The sequence below is a fragment of the Bos taurus genome, chromosome 16 (genome assembly GCF_002263795.3).
Source record: "Bos taurus isolate L1 Dominette 01449 registration number 42190680 breed Hereford chromosome 16, ARS-UCD2.0, whole genome shotgun sequence".
Taxonomy (NCBI): domain Eukaryota; kingdom Metazoa; phylum Chordata; class Mammalia; order Artiodactyla; family Bovidae; genus Bos; species Bos taurus.
Window position 1 is genome coordinate 72496747 of NC_037343.1, and position 23885 is coordinate 72520631.

General features: G+C 46.2%; 1 protein-coding gene across 2 annotated transcripts in view; it reads left to right on the plus strand.

Moving 5' to 3' along the window:
• KCNH1 (potassium voltage-gated channel subfamily H member 1) overlaps positions 1-23885 on the plus strand; it is a 441293-nt gene that overhangs the window by 290918 nt on the left and 126490 nt on the right. For both annotated transcript variants that reach the window (NM_174372.2, XM_024976030.2), the window contains 2 exon segments: positions 11161-11360; positions 18033-18285. In NM_174372.2, the coding sequence (NP_776797.1) occupies positions 11161-11360; positions 18033-18285 (453 nt within the window).

The window sequence follows — 23885 nt, forward strand, 5'->3', positions numbered from 1 at the left end:
TCCCGCATGCTTCGTGGCAGTGCCAAAAAATAAGTAACAAAGCAAACAAAAAAAAAATCAGATTGTTATATGCCAGTGAGAGTTGACAGCTCTGCAGAAGCTGGTCACCTGGCATTCCAGAGATGCCCTTCTAACAACAGGACAGTTTCCTCCCTTCTTGGCTTCCCCTTGGTAGCAGGTAGGTGAGCTGCATCTGGAGTAGGTCTACCAAAGGGGGACAGGAGAGGGGAGGGGTGTGGCTGAGAACAGTCTGTCATATGTTGCAGAGAATGGTCAGCAGCTTAGGACCTGTGGCCTGTTCAACACTCCTTAGTAGACTCCCTCCTTGAGCATCTTTCTGTCCCGCCAAAGATCCTAGGGGTTGTGCTTCCTCCTTCCTTTTCCATTGCCTTTAATATATTGTGTCCAACTAGGGCTTCCTAATATTTGGGGCTCATAGAACAGACTCTCAGTTTCCCTTCTCCCTTGCCTTTTGAGGAACTGCAAAGAATTTTATCCAGGTGCTAAAAGAAAGCTGACTAGAAGTTTAAAAAGTGTCCTTATTAATGCTGATCCTTCCATCAGCGCGTCCATGATTGCTGTCACCACCCTGCTCATCTACTTTTCTCACCTCTCCTCTGCTCGCTTCTCTTTTCCTTTCCTTGTCACTTTGATCTGCTGGAGGAAAGTTAACAAAAAAAAAAAAAGAAAGAAAAGTATAGAAATAGCCCAAGAAAATGTTCTTAAAATGAAGGGCATAAATTCTTGGGTTGAAAGGGCTTATTGAAAGCCTAGCACAATGGATGGAACCTGAACCAGAGCAAATGGTACATCTTCATGCATTTTTAGAACATTGTAAAAAGTGAATTTCTAGAGAGGAGAAAGAAAACAAGTTCAGTATGAAAGAGGAAGGGTCTGAATACTTCTGACTTCTCAACAGCAAGACAGTGGGGAAATGCTCCCAAAATTCTGGGAGAAATGATTTCTAATCTAGAATTATGCACCCAAATTATTACCTGAGTATGAGTCAACATGTTAGGTCTCAAAGGTGTTGCTCCCTTATAGCCCTTCTCAGAAAGCTATTAGAGGATGTCTTTGACCAACAAAAAGGAATAAGCCAAAACAGCAGAAGACGCAAGATGCAGAAATTGAAGGCTCAGACTCAATAGGTGGAGTGACTTCCTGGGTGGACACGTCCACACAGCTACAATGGAACAGTTGAGAAGCCTCCAGGGAGGACTTCTTTGAGGAAATGAAGTGGATAGATGAACTAATGGGTTTTAATATATTAAGAAGAGACATATTTATCTGTGGGAGAGTCTGGAGTCAAATTAGCGACAACTAAACCAAGCAAATGAAAAGACAAAGTCTATTATTAGAAAACATTGCAGGAAAGGAAAAGTAACCACTGTCGTCATGTGAAATGTAACCACAAGACTCACTGTGACTGGCATTCATCTAGTTATAATATAAACAGATAGTTGTCTAACCAAAATGATGGTATATTTTGGGAGAGTGGGACAATGGGAAAATGTATTGGGTTTGAGTATGAGATTGGAAGCAGGGGAAGGGGAAGTGAGTGGAAGCTAAATTCTCAGAGGTCAGTGGCTAACACCTGAAACTGAAGCATCTGGACAAGGCAATCTGAGCGTGATACTCAAATGCGGAGATCAGTAGCGAAGCAATCAGCTACTTGAGAGTGGGTGCTTCTGCAGAAGAGGAGACAGGGTGAAAAGGAAGAAGGCCGAGGGGACTAAGGATTTTATGAAATCTTAGCCACTTAACTCTTCCCTGGCTCAGAGGGTAAAGCGTCTGCCTGCAATGCAGGAGACCCAGGTTCGATCCCTGGATTGGAAAGATTCCCTGGAGAAGGAAATGGCAACCCACTCCAGTACTCTTGCCTGGAAAATCCCATGGACGGAAAGGCCTGGTGGGCTACAGTCCATAGGGTCGCAAAGAGTCGGACACGACTGAGCGACTTCACTCAGTCACTTATAACTCTTTAAACAGTGTGTATGTATAATGTATACAAAAAGAATTACTAAACTTTCTAAAGAGAGATGAAAACTTTTGCTGCCTTTTCTCCCAAAGTCCATGCAGAGATTTCTAATTAAGGGTCAGAGAATATTGTTTTATTTTTCTCTGGATGGGACACAGAGCTTCGGTGTGATAGAATGTTAACTGTTTTTTTTTCTTTTTTTTCTAACCTGCTCTTATCCAAATCCACATTTTGTGTTGGGGTTGGGAAAGGCCCTCTTACTTCTTTAGCTCTTGGGAGGACGCAACTGATCCACACTGAGAGTCACCCAGGGTGCGCTCTGCACTGTGGAGTTCAGCCCTGACAGTGACGTGACAGTCTCCCTCTCTCCCTCCCCACATCTCATTCAAACGTGTTCAAGTCATAGCTCGACTTCAAGTCTTCCAGTTCTATTTTGAGTATTTAAGGGCATAATACATCATACATAGACATCAGTAAATAAAATACACATGTTCAAAACATATAACTGTTGGACCATAAAGAAGGCTGAGCACCAAAGAATTGATGCTTTTGAACTGTGGTGCTGGAGAAGACTCTTGAGAGTCCCTTGGACTGCAAGGAGATCCAACCAGTCATTCTGAAGGAGATCAGTCCTGATTCACTGGAAGGACTGATGCTGAAGCTCCAATACTTTGGCCACTCCTGATGTGAAGAGCCGACTCATTGGAAAAGCCTGATGCTGGGAAAGAGTTGAGGCCAAGAGGAAAAGGGGGCAACAGAGGGTGAGACAGTTGGATGGCATCAACTCAATGGATATGAGTTTGTGCAAACTCCAGGAGAGAGTGAAGGACAAGGAAGCCTGGCACGCTTCAGTCCATGGGGTTGCAAAGAGTCAGACACAACTGAACAACAATAAACCCCACTTCACATAAAATTAGAGAAGGGACATTGAGAGAAGAAGTATCCATTTTTAATAATAATGATATTTCATAATAGTAATAATTGAATAAGGTCCTCCTGCTTATTTAACTTATATGCAGAGAAAATCATGAGAAACGCTGGGCTGGAAGAAGCACAAGCTGGAATCAAGATTGCTGGGAAAAATATCAATAACCTTAGATATGCAGATGACACCACCCTTATGGCAGAAAGTGAAGAGGAACTAAAAAGCCTCTTGATGAAAGTGAAAATGGAGAGTGAAAAAGTTGGCTTAAAGCTCAACATTCAGAAAATGAAGATCATGGCATCCGGTCCCGTCACTTCATGGGAAATAGATGGGGAAACAGTGGAAACAGTGTCAGACTTTACTTTTTGGGCTCCAAAATCACTGCAGATGGTGACTGCAGCCATGAAGTTAAAAGACGCTTACTCCTTGGAAGGAAGGTTATGACACACCTAGATAGCATATTCAAAAGCAGAGACATTACTTTGCCAACAAAGGTCCGTCTAGTCAAGGCTATGGTTTTTCCTGTGGTCATGTATGGATGTGAGAGTTGGACTGTGAAGAAAGCTGAGTGCCGAACAATTGATGTTTTTGAACTGTGGTGTTGGAGAAGACTCTTGAGAGTCCCTTGGACTGCAAGGAGATCCAACCAGTCCATTCTGAAGGAGATCAGCCCTGGGATTTCTTTGGAAGGAATGATGCTAAAGCTGAAACTCCAGTACTTTGGCCACCTCATGTGAAGAGTTGACTCATTGGAAAAGACTCTGATGCTGAGAGGGATTGGGGGCAGGAGGAGAAGGGGACGACAGAGGATGAGATGGCTGGATGGCATCACTGACTCGATGGATATGAGTCTGAGTGAACTCCAGGAGTTGGTGATGGACAGGGAGGCCTGGCATGCTGCGATTCATGGGGTCGCAAAGAGTCAGACACGACTGAACTAAACTGAACTGAACTGAAAGATCCTCCTGTGGAGCCTTAACCTTCCAGAATGCCTCAGAAGCAGGCAGGGGTGGGAAGAGTGGGCATCACTGCCTTAACTGACCAGCACACCAGTTTCTCAGACCTGCCCCTGGTTCTCAGATCATGGACAAGAGAGCTATTCTGATTGTATTAATTTGTTGTAACTTTGTTTTTAAGCTTCAAGATTCAATTAACTTTCGGCAGCCATTCTGAGAAAGGCACTTCTACTTGGCATGGATGACCTCTGGTTCATGGTGGAGCAGAAAACCGAGCTGAGGCAGGACTGCCATGCAGGCTCGTTGAGTGAGAGTCAGACTCCCTGGGAACAAAGCTGTCCTTGATCACACTTGGTGCCATCACTGGACAGGAGGAGCTATGGCCCCTCTTGTGTTTGAGGCTATTTACGAGCTTAGAAGATCTGGCGTCTGCGTTCTTCAGGTTGGATGACTTCTGCTTTTCATCTGGCTCCTTTTGTTCAGATGGGCACCACTCCTGGCACCTGTCCAGAGCTGGCAGCATGCTTTCCCATCCTCATTTATAGTTCTTGTTGGATAGATTTGTGTCTTCAGTTTTCCAGGCAGCTGTGTCCAATGCTGCCAGATTTAACTGAAGATTTCCTTCCCTTCCCCTATATCTCTGCCTTTCTTTTATTTTCCCTCCCTTAGTCTGTCAACCCGAGGAAGATTATTCAGAAGAAATGATTGGGGTGTGTCTGTACAATGGGTTATATTCATCGGTAGAGAGCAATGAACTGTTGATACACACAAGAGTGTGGCTGGACCCGAGGGGCGTTTTACTCAGTGAAAAAAGCCAGTCTCAAAAGCTCATGTACTGTATGATGCTATTTCTATGATGTTCTTGAGATGATGTAATTATCAAAAGGGAGAAGGGATTAGTGGTTGCTGGGGGAGTGAGTATAAAGGGGTAGAAAAGGGAGGTGGCTGTGGTGATGGAAGAGTTCTGTATTTTGATTGTGGTGCTTGGTACACATGAATGTACACATGTGATCAAATGATGCATAACTATAGCTTACTCTGTAACAATGTAAATCACTCAGTTTTTCTGTTATCCTCCACTTATATAAGCTGTAATCAGTGAGGCAATTAGGCGAAGGGTACGCACATGGATCTCTCTGTACTGTCTACAGCTTTCTGTGAATTTATAATTATTTTTAAGGTAACACTTTTTTTCTTAATAAATTATTGATACATGCAACAACATGGATCAATCTCAGACTAATTAGACTGAATGAAATAAGCCAGGCAAAAAAGGAAACAGAAGAAAATACAGATAATTAGACTACATCAAAACTAAAACCTTTAATGCTGCAAACCATACCATCAAGAAAGTGAAAAGACAACCCACATGATATGAGACAGTATTTGCAAATCGTATCTGATAAAGGATTTATGTCTAGAATATATTAATAACTTATAATACAAGTCCAGTTGAAAATGGGCATAGGATTTGAGTGGACATTCTCTGAAGAAAACATGCCAATGGTCATTAAGCACATTAAAAGATGTTTAACATCATCACTCATGTGAGAAATGCAAACCAAAGCTTCAGAGAGAGAGCAGTTTACACTCACTAGGTTGGCAATAATCAAAAAGACAGGTGATAACAAGTGTTGATAAGGATATGGAGCCCTGTGGAACCCACAAACGCCACGAGTGGGAATGTAGAGTGGTGCAGCTACTGTGGAGGGTAGTTTGGCAGTGGTTCAAGGTGTTAAACATAATTACTGTACGACACAGTAATTTTACTCCAAAATAATTGAGAACATGTTCAGACAAAAGCTTGGACACAAGTGTTCATAGCAGCACTATTTATCAGTAGAAAGGCCCCAATGCCTGTGAACGGATGAATGGATAAATGAAATAGGGAATATCCTTCCCATAGAACACTCAGATCAGATCAGATCAGTCGCTCAGTCGTGTCTGACTCTTTGTGACCCCATGAATCGCAGCACGCCAGGCCTCCCTGTCCATCACCAACTCCCGGAGTTCACTCAGACTCACGTCCATCGAGTCAGTAATGCCATCCAGCCATCTCATCCTCTGTCACCCCCTTCTCCTCCTGCCCCCAATCCCTCCCAGCATCAGAGTCTTTTCCAATGAGTCAATTCTTCACATGAGGTGGCCAAAGTACTGGAGTTTCAGCTTTAGCATCATTCCTTCCAAAGAAATCCCAGAGCTGATCTCCTTCAGAATGGACTGGTTGGATCTCCTTGCAGTCCAAGGGACTCTCAAGAGTCTTCTCCAACACCACAGTTCAAAAGCATCAATTCTTCGGCGCTCAGCCTTCTTCACAGTCCAACTCTCACACCCATACATGACCACAGGAAAAACCATAGCCTTGACTAGACGAACCTTTGTTGGCAAAGTAATGTCTCTGCTTTTGAATATGCTATCTAGGTGGGTCATAACCTTCCTTCCAAGGAGTAAGGGTCTTTTAATTTCATGGCTGCAGTCACCATCTGCAGTGATTTTGGAGCCCCCCAAAATAAAGTCTGACACTGCTTCCACTGTTTCCCCATCTATTTCCCATGAAGTGATGGGACCACATGCCATGATCTTAGTTTTCTGAATGTTGAGCTTTAAGCCAACTTTTTCACTCTGCACTTTCACTTTCATCAAGAGGCTTTTTAGTTCCTCTTCACTTTCTGCCATGAGGGTGGTGTCATCTGCATATCTGAGGTTATTGATATTTCTCCCTGCAATCTTGATTCCAGTTTGTGTTTCTTCCAGTCCAGCATTTCTCATGATGTACTCTGCATATAAGTTAAATAAACAGGGTGACAATATACAGCCTTGATGAACTCCTTTTCCTATTTGGAACCATTCTGTTGTTCCATGTCCAGTTCTAACTGTTGCTTCCTGACCTGCATACAGATTTCTCAAGAAGCAGGTCAGGTGGTCTGGTATTCCCATCTCTTTCAGAATTTTCCACAGTTTATTGTGATCCACACAGTCAAAGGCTTTAGCATAGTCAATAAAGCAGAAATAGATGTTTTTCTGGAACTCTCTTGCTTTTTCTATGATCCAGCGGATGTTAGCAATTTGATGTCTGGTTCCTCTGCCTTTTCTAAAACCAGCTTGAACATCAGGAAATTCACGGTTCACGTATTGCTGAAGCCTGGCTTGGAGAATTTTGAGCATTACTTTACTAGTGTGTGAGATGAGTGCAATTGTGTGGTAGTTTGAGCATTCTTTGGCATTGCCTTTCTTTGGGATTGGAATGAAAACTAACCTTTTCCAGTCCTGTGGCCACTGCTGAGTTTTCCAAATTTGCTGGCATATTGAGTGCAGCACTTTCACAGCATCATGTTTCAGGATTTGGAATAGTTCAACTGAAATTCCCTCACCTCCACCAGCTTTGTTCATAGTGATGCTTCCTAAGGCCCACTTGACTTCACGTTCCAGGATGTCTGGCTCTAGGTGAGTGATCACACCATCATGATTATCTGGGTCGTGAAGATCTTTTTTGTACAGTTCTTCTGTGTATTCTTGCCATCTCTTCTTAATATCTTCTGCTTCTGTTAGGTCCATACCATTTCTGTCCTTTATCGAGTCCATCTTTGCATGAAATGTTCCTTTGGTATCTCTAATTTGCTTGAAGAGATTCCTAGTCTTTCCCATTCTGTTGTTTTCCTCTATTTCTTTGCATTGATCGCTGAAGAAGGCTTTCTTATCTCTTCTTGCTATTCTTTGGAACTCTGCATTCAGATGTTTATATCTTTCCTTTTCTTCTTTGCTTTTCACTTCTCCTCTTTTCACAGCTATTTGTAAGGCCTCCCCAGACAGCCATTTTGCTTTTTTGCATTTCTTTTCCATGGGGATGGTCTTGATCCCTGTCTCCTGTACAGTGTCATGAACCTCAGTCCATAGTTCATCAGGCACTCTATCTATCAGATCTAGGCCCTTAAATCTATTTCTCACTTCCACTGTATAATCATAAGGGATTTGATTTAGGTCATACCTGAATGGTCTAGTGGTTTTCCCTACTTTCTTCAATTTAAGTCTGAATTTGGCAATAAGGAGTTCATGGTCTGAGCCACAGTCGGCTCCTGGTCTTGTTTTTGCTGACTGTATAGAGCTTCTCCATCTTTGGCTGCAAAGAATATAATCAGTCTGATTTCGGTGTTGACCATCTGGTGATGTCCATGTGTAGAGTCTTCTCTTGTGTTGTTGGAAGAGAGTGTTTGTTACGACCAGTGCATTTTCTCGGCAAAACTCTATTAGTCTTTGCCCTGCTTCATTCCGTATTCCAAGGCCAAATTTACCTGTTACTCCAGGTGTTTCTTGACTTCCTACTTTTGCATTCCAGTCCCCTATAATGAAAAGGACATCTTTTTTGGGTGTTAGTTCTAAAAGGTCTTATAGGTCTTCATAGAACTGTTCAACTTCAGCTTCTTCAGCGTTACTGGTTGGGGCATAGACTTGGATTACTGTGATATTTAATCAGTCAACAATAAAAAGAAATGAAGTACTGATACATGCTACAGCATGGATGAACCTTGAAAACATTATTCTAAATGAAAGAAGCTAGTTACAGGAGGCCACATATATTATTTAATTTGTATGAAATGTCCAGAATAGGCAAATCTATAGGGACAGAAAGTAGATTTTCAGTTGCCTAGGGCTAGGGGATTAGGGAGGAAATGAGGAATGACTAATAATGGGAACAGGGTTTCCTTTGGTGAAGCATGAAAATATTCTAAACTTAGATTGTGGTAATGATTGCACAGCTCTAGCAATGTACTAAAAGCCATTGAACTGTACACTTTAAATGGAGGTATTGTATGGTGTTTAAAGAGAGTATGTACCATATGATTCCATTTATATAAAATATTTTAAAATGCAAGCTAGTCTACAGAAAGCATCAGCAGTTTCCTGGGGATAGAAGGGTCAGGGGGATTATAAATGGACATGACCAAATTTTTAGGGGTGATGGATATGCTACTGTCTTGATTGTGCTAATTGTTTCATGGGCGTATATGTGTCAGAACCCACGAAATTGTGTACTTTAACATGTACAGTTTATTGTATTTCAGTTCAGTCCCTCAGTCGTGTCCGACTCTTTGCAACCCCATGAATCGCAGCACGCCAGGCCTCCCTGTCCATCACCAACTCCCGGAGTCCACCCAAACCCATGTCCATCGAGTCGGTGATGCCATCCAACCATCTCATCCTCTGTTGTCCCCTTCTTCTCCTGCCCTCAGTCTTTCCCAGCATCAGGGTCTTTTCCAATGAGTTGGCTCTCCGCATCAGGTAGCCAAAGTATTGGAGTTTCAGCTTCAAAATCAGTCCTTCCAGTGAACACCCAGGACTGATCTCCTTTAGGATGGACTGGTTGTATCTCCTTGCAGTCCAAGGGACTCTCAAGAGTCTTCTCCAACACCACAGTTCAAAAGCATCAATTCTTCGGCACTCAGCTTTCTTCACAGTCCAACTCTCACATCTGTACGTGACCACTGGAAAAACCATAGCCTTGACTAGACAGACCTTTGTTGGTAAAGTAATGTCTCTGCTTTTGAATGTGCTGTCATTATATTTCAGCCACTTCTTTTTTAAAATAAGCCATAGCAAACACATACGTAATTCACTAATGTGACAAACACTTTGTTGGGCACTAGTGTAGCACCAGCTCCCAGGGTTTCATGGCAAGGAAAAGCTGAGTCCAGCCTGCAGGACTACCCTGTGAGGGCACAGGCGAGCACGAATATGATTGCAAAATGGTGTGTACAACCTGAGCTCGACAGAAACACAGTCTCTGACTTGGGATTTTTTGGCTTTACAGTGGTGCAAAATTGATATGCCTTCAGAAACAGTACTTCCAATTTGAATTTTGATCTTTTCCTGGGCTAGTGATGTACAGAGTGATTCTCTCGGGATGCTGGGCAAGTGGCAGTGAGCTGCAGCTCCTAGTCAGCCATGCGATCATAAAGGGAAACAACCATCTTGCTTTTGACTTTCAGTACAGTATTTAATAAATTACATAAGATATTTCACACTTTATTATAAAATAGGCTTTGTGTTACATTGCCCAACTCTAAGCTAATGTATGTGTTCTGAGCATGTCTAAGGTAATTAGGCTGAGCTGCGATTCATGGGGTCGCAAAGAGTCGGACACGACTGAGCGACTCATCTGATCTGATGATGCTCGGTAGGTTACATGTATAAGTGCATTTTTAACTTAAGATATTTCCAACTTATGATGGGTTTATCTGGATGCAACGTATGATAAAGTTGAGTTAGATTTGTATGCTTGGGGAGTCTCATAGTCACCCTTGTGGGGACAGATGGAGGGGAGGAGTGTTGGGGAGGCTTCCTGGAAGAGGTAGCACTTGAGCTTAGCATCCAAAGGCAGACACAGGTTACACGTAGAATGTGGGGTTTTCTGATGACATAATGGTCCTCCTCCGTGACACTTACGTAGGGGGAGCAGCAGTAGCACGTAGTAAGTGCTTGTTACGTCTCAGAGGGGACCTGACTATTCTGTTCACATCAAGGCCATGCTTTTCCCCCAGGAGCTGCATCACAATGCAGAGGAGTGCTGGGTTAACATGCAAGATCTAACATCCGTCAGTGCCCTCGGCAGGCTTGCTATTATTCAATTATTTGTGATTCCATCTTTAAAGTCTCTTTTTGCCGTGTTGCTTGCCGTGTGAGAGCCGGGACTGAGGGACACATCCCCATCCTGTCTCTGGCAGGCAGTGTAGTTGACAGCACAGTTGTTAAAAGATGATTTGCTGATGGATTTGGATTTGGGTTCCCCTGGAGAAGGAAATGGCACCCCACTCCAGTATTCTTGCCTGGAAAACCCCATGGATGGAGGAGCCTGGGAGGCTACAGTCCATGTGGTTGCAAAGAGTCGGACACGACTGAGCGACTTCAATCCTTGGATTTGGGCCGGTACAGAGCATATAAGAGTACATTCAACTAGCGGCTTCAGGCATGGCTCAGACTTTTTGTGACGAGTATATGTGAAGCAGTTCAACCGTCCTGTCCCCAGCCTGCACTGCCATCTGTATCCTGGTTCTGACCCTAGTCATGCCAGTTCCCTTCACCCTCTCTCTGCCTCCCACAAGCCTCAACTAGTGGCCTGATATTTGGAGACTCTTTCTCTGGGTCCAATCCCAGAGTCTCCTGGGCTGAGCCTCTCCTGAGAAGGTCAGGACCGTCTCCTCTGGAGCAGGCCATTCTGGCCATTGGCCTGCTTTGGGCAAGTTTGGCTTTCTTGGGTCCTATTCAGGGACCACTCACGTGTGTTTTTCTCTTCCTCTTGCCACTAGCCCTCCTCTATGCCACCATCTTTGGGAATGTGACGACCATTTTCCAACAGATGTACGCCAACACCAACAGGTACCATGAGATGCTCAACAGTGTCCGGGACTTCTTGAAGCTCTACCAGGTGCCCAAGGGGCTGAGCGAGCGAGTCATGGATTACATCGTGTCCACCTGGTCCATGTCCAGAGGCATTGACACAGAGAAGGTAAGGAGGTGATGGGCTCAGGTAAACCACTCACCCCTCAGCCTTCCCAGGGATTCCTGAGCCTTACCTCAGACGGTTCTCACTCCTGGCTGTGCATCTGAACTCACCTGGATGTAGTTTTGGAATCCCAGGTCCCACCTCCAGAAACTTTGATTGCTTGCCCATCAACCTTTCTGAAGGACCGGCGATTAAGAGAGATTACCAACTAGTAAGGCAGATTGTATCAGTATCTCCTGAAGAGGAGATGGCCTAGCAGTCTGTCTATGGCAGGATTTCCTTATCAGCTGATATGCTGGTAAGAATCAGGGCCACCCAGGGTGAGATGACCAATATTACTGATTTTCCTTTCACCTCTTGCCCCAAGATGACATATCTCTGCTGCTAATCCACTTTTGATTCAAAGTCTCCGATTCAGATTTTTGATATATTGTTCATGCATGAATTTTGATTTTCAGAATATTGCGCTACACTATAATTTGTTTGGGGACTTCCCTGGTGGCTCAGACGGTTAAGAATCTGCCTATAATGCAGGTGACCCAAGTTCAGTCCCTGAGTTGGGAAGATGCCCTAGAGAATGGCATGGCAACACACTCCAGTATTCTTTTCTCAGAAATCCCATGGACAGAGGAGCCTGGCGGACTACAGTCCGTGGGGAGGCAAAGAGTTGAACACAACTGAGAGACTAACCCATGATTTGTCTTGATGGCTGAGTTTTTAAATCTCCTTAAATTTTGTGTCCAAGGCTATTGCTTTACTCTAGTCTTGGCCCTGATGGGACTCCCAGGATGTGGTCATTAAAAACGTGTTTCCAGTCATCATCCTGGACCTTTGGAATCAGAAAATTTGTGAGGAGGAATGAGGTGGGATGGAGATGGAAAATCTGCATTTTGAACAAGGGTCCTATTCATAAGACAAGTCTGGGAGATACCGACCAAGGGCTTTTACTTAATAAGTAGTTGATTTGACCAGAGCATCCCTTAGGCTCTTTTCTAGACGTTCCTGTGAAATAGAAATGGCAATAGATCCCTACCAGTCTCCAAAAGTTGCATTATTCTACATGCATTCCAATAAACTGAAGAAAATTTGGTGGTACTGGAAAGAACAAAGATATTTGAGAATGATCATTTGTGAATGATCTCCTTTGTAATATTTTCTTTCAGCAAAGATGTAATCCTAGGTTAGTTTTTCTCTGCTTCAGTCTTTGGAATGGCTTTTCTCTCTTTAATCATCATTCCCTAAGTATTCAGGGAATTCTGATTCCTTCCCTTGTTAGACTGAGGCAAACAGAATGATTTTACTGTTGAAAAATACCTTATGACACCTTCAAAGCCAAACTCAGTGTCTTGGGAGTCCGCTCTTCACACTCTGGTCTTTCTCCATTAGAAGGGTCCCTTGAGAGTTGACAGTTTAAATGGAAAAATTTAACTAAATTTAACTGACCCCAACTTCAAAGGGAGGATACTTTGATTTTGTTGAATATCTGCTGTAATAATAGCAATAATGAAACCATACCACATACCAGCTGCTGCTGCTGCTAAGTTGCTTCAGTTGTGTCTGATTCTGTGCGACCCCATAGACGGCAGCCCACCAGGCTCCCCCGTCCCTGGGATTCTCCAGGCAAGAATACTGGAGTGGGTTGCCATTTCCTTCTCCAATGCATGAAAGTGAAAAGTGAAAGGGAAGTCGTTTAGTCATGTCCGACTCTTTGCGATCCCATGGGCTGCAGCCTACCAGGCTCCTCTGTCCATGGGATTTTCCAGGCAAGAGTACTGGAGTGGGGTGCCATCGCCTTCTCCGAATATACCAGCTAGCATGTCTTAAAGTTGTATTAAGAGCAGATACTTAACTGCACTTCTGGCCCTGTGTTCCTGCTTCACATGCTTCACAACTACCCTGGAGAGGGAACTGTCCTCGGGTATGAGGACCCAGCAGCCCAGTTAACTTTATTAATTGCCCCCACAGAGTTGAGAATGGCAAAGTCTGGATTTGAACCCAGTTTTGTCTGACTTCAAAGCTTGTGCTTTTTCCTACTACTGCTTTTAAAAAAACAACTGTAAAACACAGACTGGAGGGAAGGACGAGTCCAAATGGGGGTGCCCTCCTCTCTCAGACGGGCAGGCATTGGTTGGGAGGGACATCATCTCTGGCTTTGCTCACCACTGGCCGCACTGCTCCTGTGTTTCTATTCTGCTGTCTCGACCCGGCCCCTGGAGGTTCTGTGGGTGCCTGGCAGCTGATGGAGCAGAAAGGAACTCGGATCGCTCAGCCCTGAGGCTCCTTTTCCCAGGGGCCAGGATGCCTTTGTAAATCTGATTGTCCAGAAAGAAGCCCTCTTCTGCCCTCACTGCAAGGCTGGGCTGGGCGGCTGCCCCTGGGAGACAGCACTCATCAGCTCTGGTCCTCCCTTCCCCTGCCTGCTGTCTCCCTGGAGGGCTCTGGGATTTTTCCTAGGTCCTGATCTAAATTGAAGAGGAAGTATTGTGGCAGCTCAGGGCAGAACCCAGCCCGGCCTGGGGTGGCTGCTATTCCTTGGCAGGCAATTGCTGGGGATAGAGCCAGTCCCAAGGCCCTGTCTCCATCCCACCACCTCCATTCCAGACTGGAATGGTCAGTGATGACCGGGGCATCTAGGGGATGTGTGTGCAGTGGAAGGGTGGGAGTGCTGGGCAAGTCTGACGTTAGCAGTAATTAGCTGACGACTTTGGACCTTAGACCATCATGGGTCCCTCTGAGCTTCAGTTTCCTTGTCTGTGACACATGAAAACTAGATCACTTGTAAGGCTAAGGCTGACCTCTATGATCCTTTGGACTCTGACGTCCAGAACTTCAAAAGCCTCCCTCAGGCTGACCTGCTGCTCTGCTGTGATGATACCATCAGAAATGAGAGCCCTTGTGCATTGAGCCCAGTCACATGTGGGCATCAAACCAAGTCTTTAACACCACAGCGCATGGAATCTTCCAAAGAATTCTATACACAAGTTAGAACAAGAAGACTTGGGGAACATAGAGCTTTAAGTTCACATGACTCGAACAAGTGGAAGCCAGGAGTCCAGATCTGCTTCATCCCAAAGCCTGTTCCCACACCTGTGCTTTATCCATCCTGCCCCCACCACCGCTTTCCCCCAGGGAGGCTCCATGAACCTCCATGGTGGCATCTCCTCGGGGCTTCTGAGGCCTCAGAGACCAGCAAGAATTTTCTCTCCTCAAACCAAGCAGAAGGGCAGGTAACCCAGGAAGACGACAGGGTCTCAAGCTGGTACCCTCCCTCAGAGAGAGGCGTTCAGGAGCCCCTGCAGGTGTAGGACCAAGGCAAGGACGATGGGGGTGCTGGTGGCTGAGAGGTTCTGTCATTTCTCCCCTCCAGTCCCCTCTCCTCCTCACACGTGCTTTCCCTGGGCTCTGGGAACAGGGCCCATGAATAAAACATTGTCTCCATGCCTCTGCTGGCAAAGCTCAGCCTGAGGGAAGGGAAATGTCGAAAGGTGAATTCACCTGGAGAGCAAATCTTAGTTTCAGACCGCTGGGCACAGTTTCGACATGACAAGCAAGTGTTCCCCGCTCCCTGGTGTTCTGCTTAGAGAGAGAGGATCCAAATTAAATCTGCCTTTTCCAGGAGTCTTGCTTTAATGAGTCTGAAGGAGGGGAAGTACTTAACGAGCACTCTGCCTAAGCATTGGCCATCCGATTTTCCCCTGCCTCGGTCAGTCCTCCAGCCCCACTCCCAGGGAACATGCTCGCTTCCTTGGCATCCTGCCACGGCAGAGCAGCAGAGGGGACCTGCGTTTATTGAGTGCCTTGCTGGGGCTGTGAGGTGTCACGAGGCGTAGATACCAGGTGCACTGGTAGATATACTTTCATTTAATCCTCACGGTGAAAGTGAAAGTCGCTAAGTCGTGTCCAACTCTTTGCAACCCCATGGACTATACAGTCTATGGGATTCTCCAGGCCTGAATACTGGAGTGGGTAGCCAGTCCCTTCTCCAGGGGATCTTCCCAGCCCAGGGATTGAACCCAGGTCTCCCGCATTGCAGGTGGATTCTTTACCAACTGAGCTATGAGGGAAGCCCTTAATCCTCATAAGGCAGTGATGAAAATCAAAGTGTTAGTTACTCAGTCATGTCCGACTCTTTAAGACCCCATGGACTGTAGCCCACCAGACTCCTCTGTCCATGGAATTCTCCAGGCAAGAATACTGGAATGGGTTGCCATTCTGTTTTCCAGGGGATCCTCCTGACCCAGGGATCGAACCCAGGTCTCCTGCGTTGCAGACAGAGTCTTTACCAATTGAGCAACCAGGGAAGCCCAATGTTAGCAGTGTGCTTTTTTTTTTTTTTTAACAGCAGAAACAACACAGGGAGCCCAGCCTAGCTCTCTGTGATGATCTAGAGGTGTGGGATCCAGGGACGGGAGGGGGACTCAGTAGGGAAGGGAATGTACTTACAATTAGGCTGATTTGCATTGTTGTACAGAAGAAACTGGCTTTCCAGGTGGCGCTAGTGATAAAGAACAGGGCTGCCAATGCAGGAGACATAAGAGATGTGGGTTTGATCCCTGGGTTTGGAAAATCCCCTGGAGGAGGGTATGGCAACCCGCTCCAGTATTCTGGCCTGGAGAATCCCATGGACAGAGGAGCCTGGTGGGCTACAGTCCATGGGGTCACAAAGAATTGGACATGATTGAAGTGACTTCATACACACACACACATGCAGCAGAAACTAACTCAACATTGTAAAGCAATTTTCCTCCAGTTAAAAAATAAATTAAAAAAATAAAGAGGAAAAAAGAGAAACTGAAATGTAGAGCAGTGAAGAGAGGGAGGAACTGAGATTCCAAGTGTTGGGCCCCCTCTTTCCAACGCAGAGCTCAGGGCGTGCAGAGCCGGTGGGTGGAGCAGCGGACAAGGGGAGGTTGAAGTTGGGTTTGAAAGAGGCTGCGGGACTTCGCGATGTGGAGGTGAGCACCAGGAGCACGGGCAGACGGTTTGTGCTGAGGTGGAGGAGCAGGGGTGGGGAAGTGACCCGCACCGCCAGGAGATGTCGTCACTGAGCACATTTGATGTTACGCCCCCAGTTTTGTTCACAGGCTAGGATGCGAGAAAGGGTTGTTTTAGGAACACTCCTGCTTTCTCAGGAAGAGTCCACCTGGAGGTGTCCCTTGCGTTACTTCACGCTTGCTACGTAAGGGGCCACGAATGGTTTCTCGCAAAAATTTAGTCCAGAGAAGTGTTTCTCCCCGTAGGAAAGACTGAGACATTTTTATTTATTTGGGAGGTGAGACCCACATGGCCTCTTACAGTTCCCAGTTTGCCTTGAGTTCCTTGGGAGCCAAAGAGCAAGCCCTTTGGTTTTGGGCAGGTGTATCATGTAGGAAGTGCTTGGTATCTACACTGGGCTCTGGAGTGAGCCTGCCTAGTCAGAGAGTCCAGCTCTGCCATTTCCTGGTTGTGCGATTTTGGGCAAGTTATTGATCATCCCCAGGCCTCAGTTTTCTCATCTGTAAAATGGTACCACAATAGCACTTACACCAGAGAGTTTATGTGAGGATTCGATTAGCTGGTGCACGGAAGACTTGAAAATGTAAGATCACACCTCTCCTGACTTTCCTTCTGCTTTCCTTCTCCATCGTTCTCCTCAGCACTTACTGCTGAATTTTACTCCTTTTGCTTTTAATTTGTCCCCTCCCACTAGTAAGTCACACAAAGGCAGGGCGTTCTGTTTGCTGCCTACATCCTCAGAGCCTGGAATGATCCCTGGCATACACTAAAGTGTTCAGTAGCTAAGTATGGAATGAATGAATGACTCCAAAGTGCTTAGTAACGCCTAAGGAAGTGCCTAAGATACCTAAGGCACTAAGATACCTAAGGAAGTTACCTAAGTAACACCTAAGATATATCACTTCATATCTCTCTTCGAATCAATCCACCTTCAGTCCATCAGCAGACCATGGCAGCTGTATCTTCAAAATATGTTCAGGATTTGATTACTTCTCCCTGGCTCCCCTGGCAACATCCCAGTCCGAGGCCCCTCCCCGCTCCCCTGAGCCCTGCAGGAGTGGGCTAACCCAACACCTGGGCTCCACTCCTGCCATCCGACAGTCAGGGCCCGCTAATTCCACTCTGAAGCTGCCACAATCCTCTTAAAACATAGAGGCTCCCCATCCCTCCCCTGCTCAGAGTCTCCCAATGTGTCCCTGTCCCACTCAGAATCAAAATCAAAGTCTTTTCATAATGTAAGTCTCCACATCCTTTCAAGCTTGTCATCCTCCTGTAGCCCCCTCTCGCACCCCCAGCTTTCCCCTCATTCACACGGGCTGTTGCTCAGGTCCTCTCACAGCCTTTGCGACTCCGCTGGAATGTTCTTTCATAGGGCTCCCTCTGACACGTTATGCAGATGTCACCGTATTTGTCACCTACTCAGGGAGCCCTTCCTGGGTTTCCAAAGGGTCTCACGTACTCCCGGCCCCTTGACTCTCAAGTCCCTGACCTGAGCATTTGGCACAGATTTGGGGGCCCCTGTCTCTCTCCCACAGGGACTGTGGCTGTCTTGTCCACTGGTGCCTTGAAGAGTGTGGTCTAGTCTAGTGGGTGTCACTTTGGCCCCTGGGGAGCTGAGAGAGCAGCGAGCTGGAGGCCACAGCAAGGATCCTGACGCGTTTTCTTCCCGTGCTCGGCCAGGTCCTGCAGATCTGCCCCAAGGACATGAGAGCGGACATCTGCGTGCACCTAAACCGCAAGGTCTTCAAGGAGCACCCAGCCTTTCGGCTGGCCAGCGACGGCTGCCTGCGGGCACTGGCCATGGAGTTCCAGACGGTGCACTGCGCCCCTGGGGACCTCATCTACCACGCAGGGGAGAGCGTCGACAGCCTGTGCTTCGTGGTCTCCGGCTCCCTGGAGGTGATCCAGGATGACGAGGTGGTGGCCATTCTAGGTAGGTACTGCCTTTGCTGGGTGGAGGCTTCCTGGCGGCTTGGCTTTGCTGCCTCCTTCAACCAGAGATGGCTTCACATGGCTGGCCCAGTGGTTAGCATCCAGGCATCTATCCAACAAACGCATGTCTGAGTGCCTGTCTTGTGTCAGGTGATGTTTGAAGCACTCAGGATCCTTCATTGACCAAAAGGATTTTTTTGTCCTCCAGAAGCTCTGCTGGGGGAGGAACAATAAGCAGACATTTGAATATAGTGGCAGGGATACCTGCCTAGGATTCAAGTATTGGGGGTGGCTTCCTGGAAGAAATGACACCTAAGTTGAAAGCTAAAAATTGAGCATGAGTTAGCACAGAAAAGAGAAGGGACACAGGAGTACTCTAAGCAGAGGGGAAGGCATGTGTGAAATCACTACAGAGAGAGAGCAAGCATGATTCATTTGTACAACTGTCAGTACTCAGTATGGCTTGGAACACACACAGCAAGGAGGGGCATGGTGAGAGGTGAGGTCAGGAAGGGAGCTGAGCTCTAAGCAGATTGTGTCAGGCTCTGAAAGCCAGATTAAGGACTGGGATGTTACATTGAGGAGCCATGAAGGGCTTCAAGCGAGAGAAAGGCATGATCAGATCTGCACTTTAGAAAGATGATTGTAGTTGCCGAGTTAATTGAAGAGGGAAGGCGGTGGGTAGAGAGATGAAGCTGGAGACTTGTTATCTAGGGGCAAACTGGTGGTGCCCTAAACTGTTACTCGTGCTGGGCAGATACAGAGGAGCAAGTGGAACTGACATATTTAAGAAACAGAATCCACAGCTCCTGATGGGGGGTTGGCTGTGGGGGAGAAGGAAGTTGATGGATGAGGACTACTGGTGTGCCGTGCACTGTGGTAGGGAGTGTGGCGGGGGAGCAGGGGCATGGGCGAACACGTGCGCATTTGGTGCTTGAGCATCCGTGGCCTTGGAGAGATTCATCCAGTTGCTGGTGGCAGCTGCAGAACACCTCTTTAGGGGGGCATATTTGCCTCTCTGAGGGGGCAAGCCACCACAATAATACCCACCATTTATGGTCATCTATTCTGTACCAGGCGTTTCACATACAGATCCTCAGTTCATCTTTACAGTAACCCTACAAAATGGTTTTATTATCACCATTGTGTAGGTGAGACAATGAAAGCTCAGACAGGTTAGAGAAGTTTCCTAGGACCTCAGGGTTGATGAGGTCCATGAAATCAGCATCTTGGAGTACCTCAAACTCTAGAACCTCGGCTCTGATCCACTGAACAATACTGCAGTCCTAATGAGAACATATGTAGTTTGCCGGCTCATTCAGCTTGCCAGACACTGGTACACATTGTGGACTTTTTTTTTTTTTTAATCTTTGGGTGTGCTTTCTTAGGAAACTGAGACAGGGAGAGATTGTTACACTGAATTAGAGTTGAGATTCAAACTAAGTATCCAGACATAGATAGTATTTTTTGTTAAAGCCTGAACTTTGTTTCTGTTTGATTTGGGAGTATATGCTATCCAGCCTCTTTTCTCCCCTGGCTCTGAGTCAACTTGCCCTCTTGATTACATTCCACTCAGGGTAACCCAAAGATGCTTGGTATTCCTTTAGCATATGCTGGCAGATGGTGGGAGGGAGACTGAGATAGAGATTCAGCAGGGGATGGAGGCTGAAACTTCGTTCAAGTAAATTTTGGATTCTTAATACGGCAACCCATTCCAGTACTCTTTCCTGGAAAATCCCATGGACGGAGGAGCCTGGTAGGCTGCAGTCCATAAGGTCACTAAGAGTCGGGCACGACTGAGCGACTTCACTTTCACTTTTCACTTTCATGCATTGGAGAAGGAAAGGGCAACCCACTCCAGTATTCTTGCCTGGAGAATCCCAGGGACAGAGGAGCCTGGTGGGCTGCTGTCTCTGGGGTCGCACAGAGTCGGACACGACTGAAGCGACTTAGCAGCAGAAGTACCCACTGAACTCTGCAGAGTTGTTCTGTCCCTTACCTTCCTCATCAACAGAGATGTCAGATTTGATTGTGCATAAGGAACAGCACACACCAAGGGTTCAGTTCAGTTCAGTCCAGTCACTCAGTCATGTCCGACTCTTTGCGACCCCATGAATCGCAGCATGCCAGGCCTCCCTGTCCATCACCAACTCCCAGAGTTCACTCAGACTCATGTCCATTGAGTCAGTGATGCCATCCAGCCATCTCATCCTCTGTCATCCCCTTCTCTTCCTGCCCCCAATCCCTCCCAGCATCAGAGTCCTTTCCAATGAGTCAACTCTTCACATGAGGTGGCCAAAGTACTGGAGTTTCAGCCTTAGCATCATTCCTTCCAAAGAAGTCCCAGGGCTGATCTCCTTCAGAATGGACTGGCCAACAAAGATACATCTAGTCAAGGCTATGGTTTTTCCAGTGGTCATGTATGGATGTGAGAGTTGGACTGTGAAGAAAGCTGAGTGCCGAAGAATTGATGCTTTTGAACTGTGGTGTTGGAGAAGACTCTTGAGAGTCCCTTGGAGATCCAACCAGTCCACAAAGGGTTAAACCATTGCTTTAGTATTGCTGCAGGGAAGACATTTATCTCTACCTTTAATACTAATCAGTGTCCCCAGTAAAGAGGACTTTCCTTCAGTGATAACTCTCTGGACATTTGCCTAGCTGAGAAGAAGGGTAACTAGCAACTAGTGGGCTCTCTCTTGAATTTGAATTTGAATTGATCATTTGGTGTAGGGTGTCTTTCACCCATTTCCCTCCCTGATAACTTCCCATATGCATTTCCGAGGAGTGTAGCCTCAGACCAGTACCACCCCCCCCCCCTTATACACTCATACTCAGGGCTTCCTAATCAGCCCCCACCCCCACCCCAAGCTAAACCGCTGCACTATTAGGGGTTGGATTTGGCCACCTAGGCATGGAGGAAGGAAGAGCTGCAGAGGGTGAGGAAGGCAAAAGGTTACTTCCCAGCTCCATCTCATTTCCCCTCAGCCTGGGCCTCTTGTGGGGAAGCAACCAGGGCTTGGGCTTCCCAGATGGCGCAGGGGTAAAGAATCTACCTGCCAACGCAGGAGACATAAGACACATGGATTCAGTCCCTGGGTTGGGAAGATCCCCTGGAGTGGGGAATGGCAGCCCGCTCCAGTATTCTCACTGAAGAATTCCATGGACAAAGGAGCCTGGTGGACTACAGTCCATGGGGCTACAAAGAGTCAGACACAGCTGAGCATATACAAACAACCAGATTTGGTTCATTGTTGACTTCCTTGGTCAACTGACTGCTTCTCTGGGTCCAGCCCTCTGCCTTGGGCCCTCTTGGGCATCCTGCCAGCTCCAGCTGGCAATGTGGATAAGACCTCTGAAATAGCTCAGCAGCTTCAGATTCAACGTGGTGGTTTCCCTCGGGCTGTCCAGACTGGAAAAAGCAGGTATCTTCAGGAGCCAGACTGAGTCCAAAGAGTAGGTCCTAGCTTGACCTCCTAAAGAGTCTTTGACATTTCAAGACACTCTTACTCTATAAAAAGATGGCACAAGTCCTTTGCATGAACTCAGCCTCTGGGCCGAGAGATACGAGAGTCCAGGCAGTTTTCTCCCTGGAAACTTCAGAATCTTGTTGTTACTGTTGTTTTTCTCAAATTAGAATATCCTACGCCCAATGGACTGAAACCAGTTTGTTCTTGCAAAGAGGGTTCGGCATCCAGCAGATATTAGAACTAGAGCTTTATGGTCCTTCGATGCCTTTCACTTCAGTCCACTTGAAATTTACTGAGTCAACTGTCATAGAGGTGGGGATGAAGCAGTGGACCAAATGCCAGGCCAGCCTTCAAGGAGCTGCTGCACATGGTGGAGATGGACATTATTAAAAAGACACCAATCATACTGCTTGGTAACTGTTGCCATAGACAGAATACAGGTGCTTCTTGAGGGTTATGGGATATGTGACTATTGAGAAACTACCATGTAACCGGTGCTTCAGTGAGAATAGCCAAGGAATCCTTAGTTGCCATAAAGCAGGAGGCTTTCAGAAAAAACCCAGAACTCATCCATCTCATTCCTTCAGTCTCTGGCCTCTTGTTATCAGTTCTTTGATTTACACTCTGCTAATTTGCCTCCTCCTCCCAGTTCTGATATTCCACCCCCATTCTCTGTTTAATTTCAGCACAGACTCCAAGTACAAGGAAAAGGGTCAGGATTCATAACTGAATGTGTTTCCTATGTATTAAAAATAAAACCCTCTCTGATAGAAGTTTTCTAGAAGAGTGTTTGTCAAGCTTTCTTGACTGCATCTCAGTGTATATTGTACTGTGAACTGATATACCCATGTTCACATACACAGTTATACATGATCCCAGTACTTAATGCTGCTGTGTGAGATGCAACCTCGTATTTTCTACTAGATTCTATTCTCTTTCATTTAGAAAGAAATTGACAGTCATGACCCACTCAATTGCTGTCTTTGACCTGCTGTCAGCCTGCAGTTTAAAAACATGGTCCTGCAGACATAGAGAGCATCTCTCTCGGATTGAAAACCATGCTGTCCCCCAAGGACAGAGAATATACTAGATGATCTCTTGTGTCCTCCTTTCCCTGTGAGGTTCTCTGCCTGATTTTTGAAATGATATCCTCCTAATCTCCTTTTGGAATTCTCTTAGAAATCACTTCATGGCTTCTCCAATTTAGTTTCTTGGCTCTTTGAAATAAATTCAAGTCTTTAGCCTGTGTATTTTATTCATTAGATTTTTAAAGTAATCTTCTTTTAAGTTTTTCTTCAGTTCAGTTCAGTTCAGTTGCTCAGTCGTGTCTGACTCTTTGTGACCCCATGAATCTCAGCACACCAGGCCTCCCTGTCCATCACCAACTCCCGGAATTCACTCAAACTCACGTCCATCGAGTCAGTGATGCCATCCAGCCATCTCATCTTCTGTCGTCCCCTTCTCCTCCTGCCCCCAATCCCTCCCAGCATCAGGGTCTTTTCCAGTGAGTCAACTCTTCGCATGAGGTGGCCAAAGTACTGGAGTTTCAGCTTCAAAATCATTCCCTCCAAAGAAATCCCAGGGCTGATCTCCTTCAGAATGGACTGGTTGGATCTCCTTGCAGTCCGAGGGACTGTAAATAGTCTTCTCCAACACCACGGTTCAAATAGATACCAGAATAAAAACTACTCATGTCATTCCTGCCCAAGTGGCTCTCTTAGCATCTGCAAGTAAGTTGTTATCTCAGTTCTGTGTTACTTGACCAACGTAAGTGAGTGATGAGCTTTCATCAGGGCTAAGCTTGAGTGTGATCCATCTCTCTGTTTCCATCTTATATGTGCAATATTTAAGTGTTCTGTTTCACTGTGATTTAGCATCTCTGTAGTAACTGTTATGGGGTTTGCATTTTAGTCCTTAATTCATATTTTAGTCATGGATCATCTCCTGTCTTCTGTTTTTGTTGTGTTTTGGTTCATCATATTGGGCAGGACAGACATCTTGGTTGCCAGCCTACATTGAGTAGTGGCAGGAGCCCTGGACGTGGAACTGGAGATGTAACTGAAGCCCTGGTCCTTCACTAACTCCCTGCAGGAGCTGCCACCACATGGTTGAGTCTCCAAGGCCTCCTGTGGCC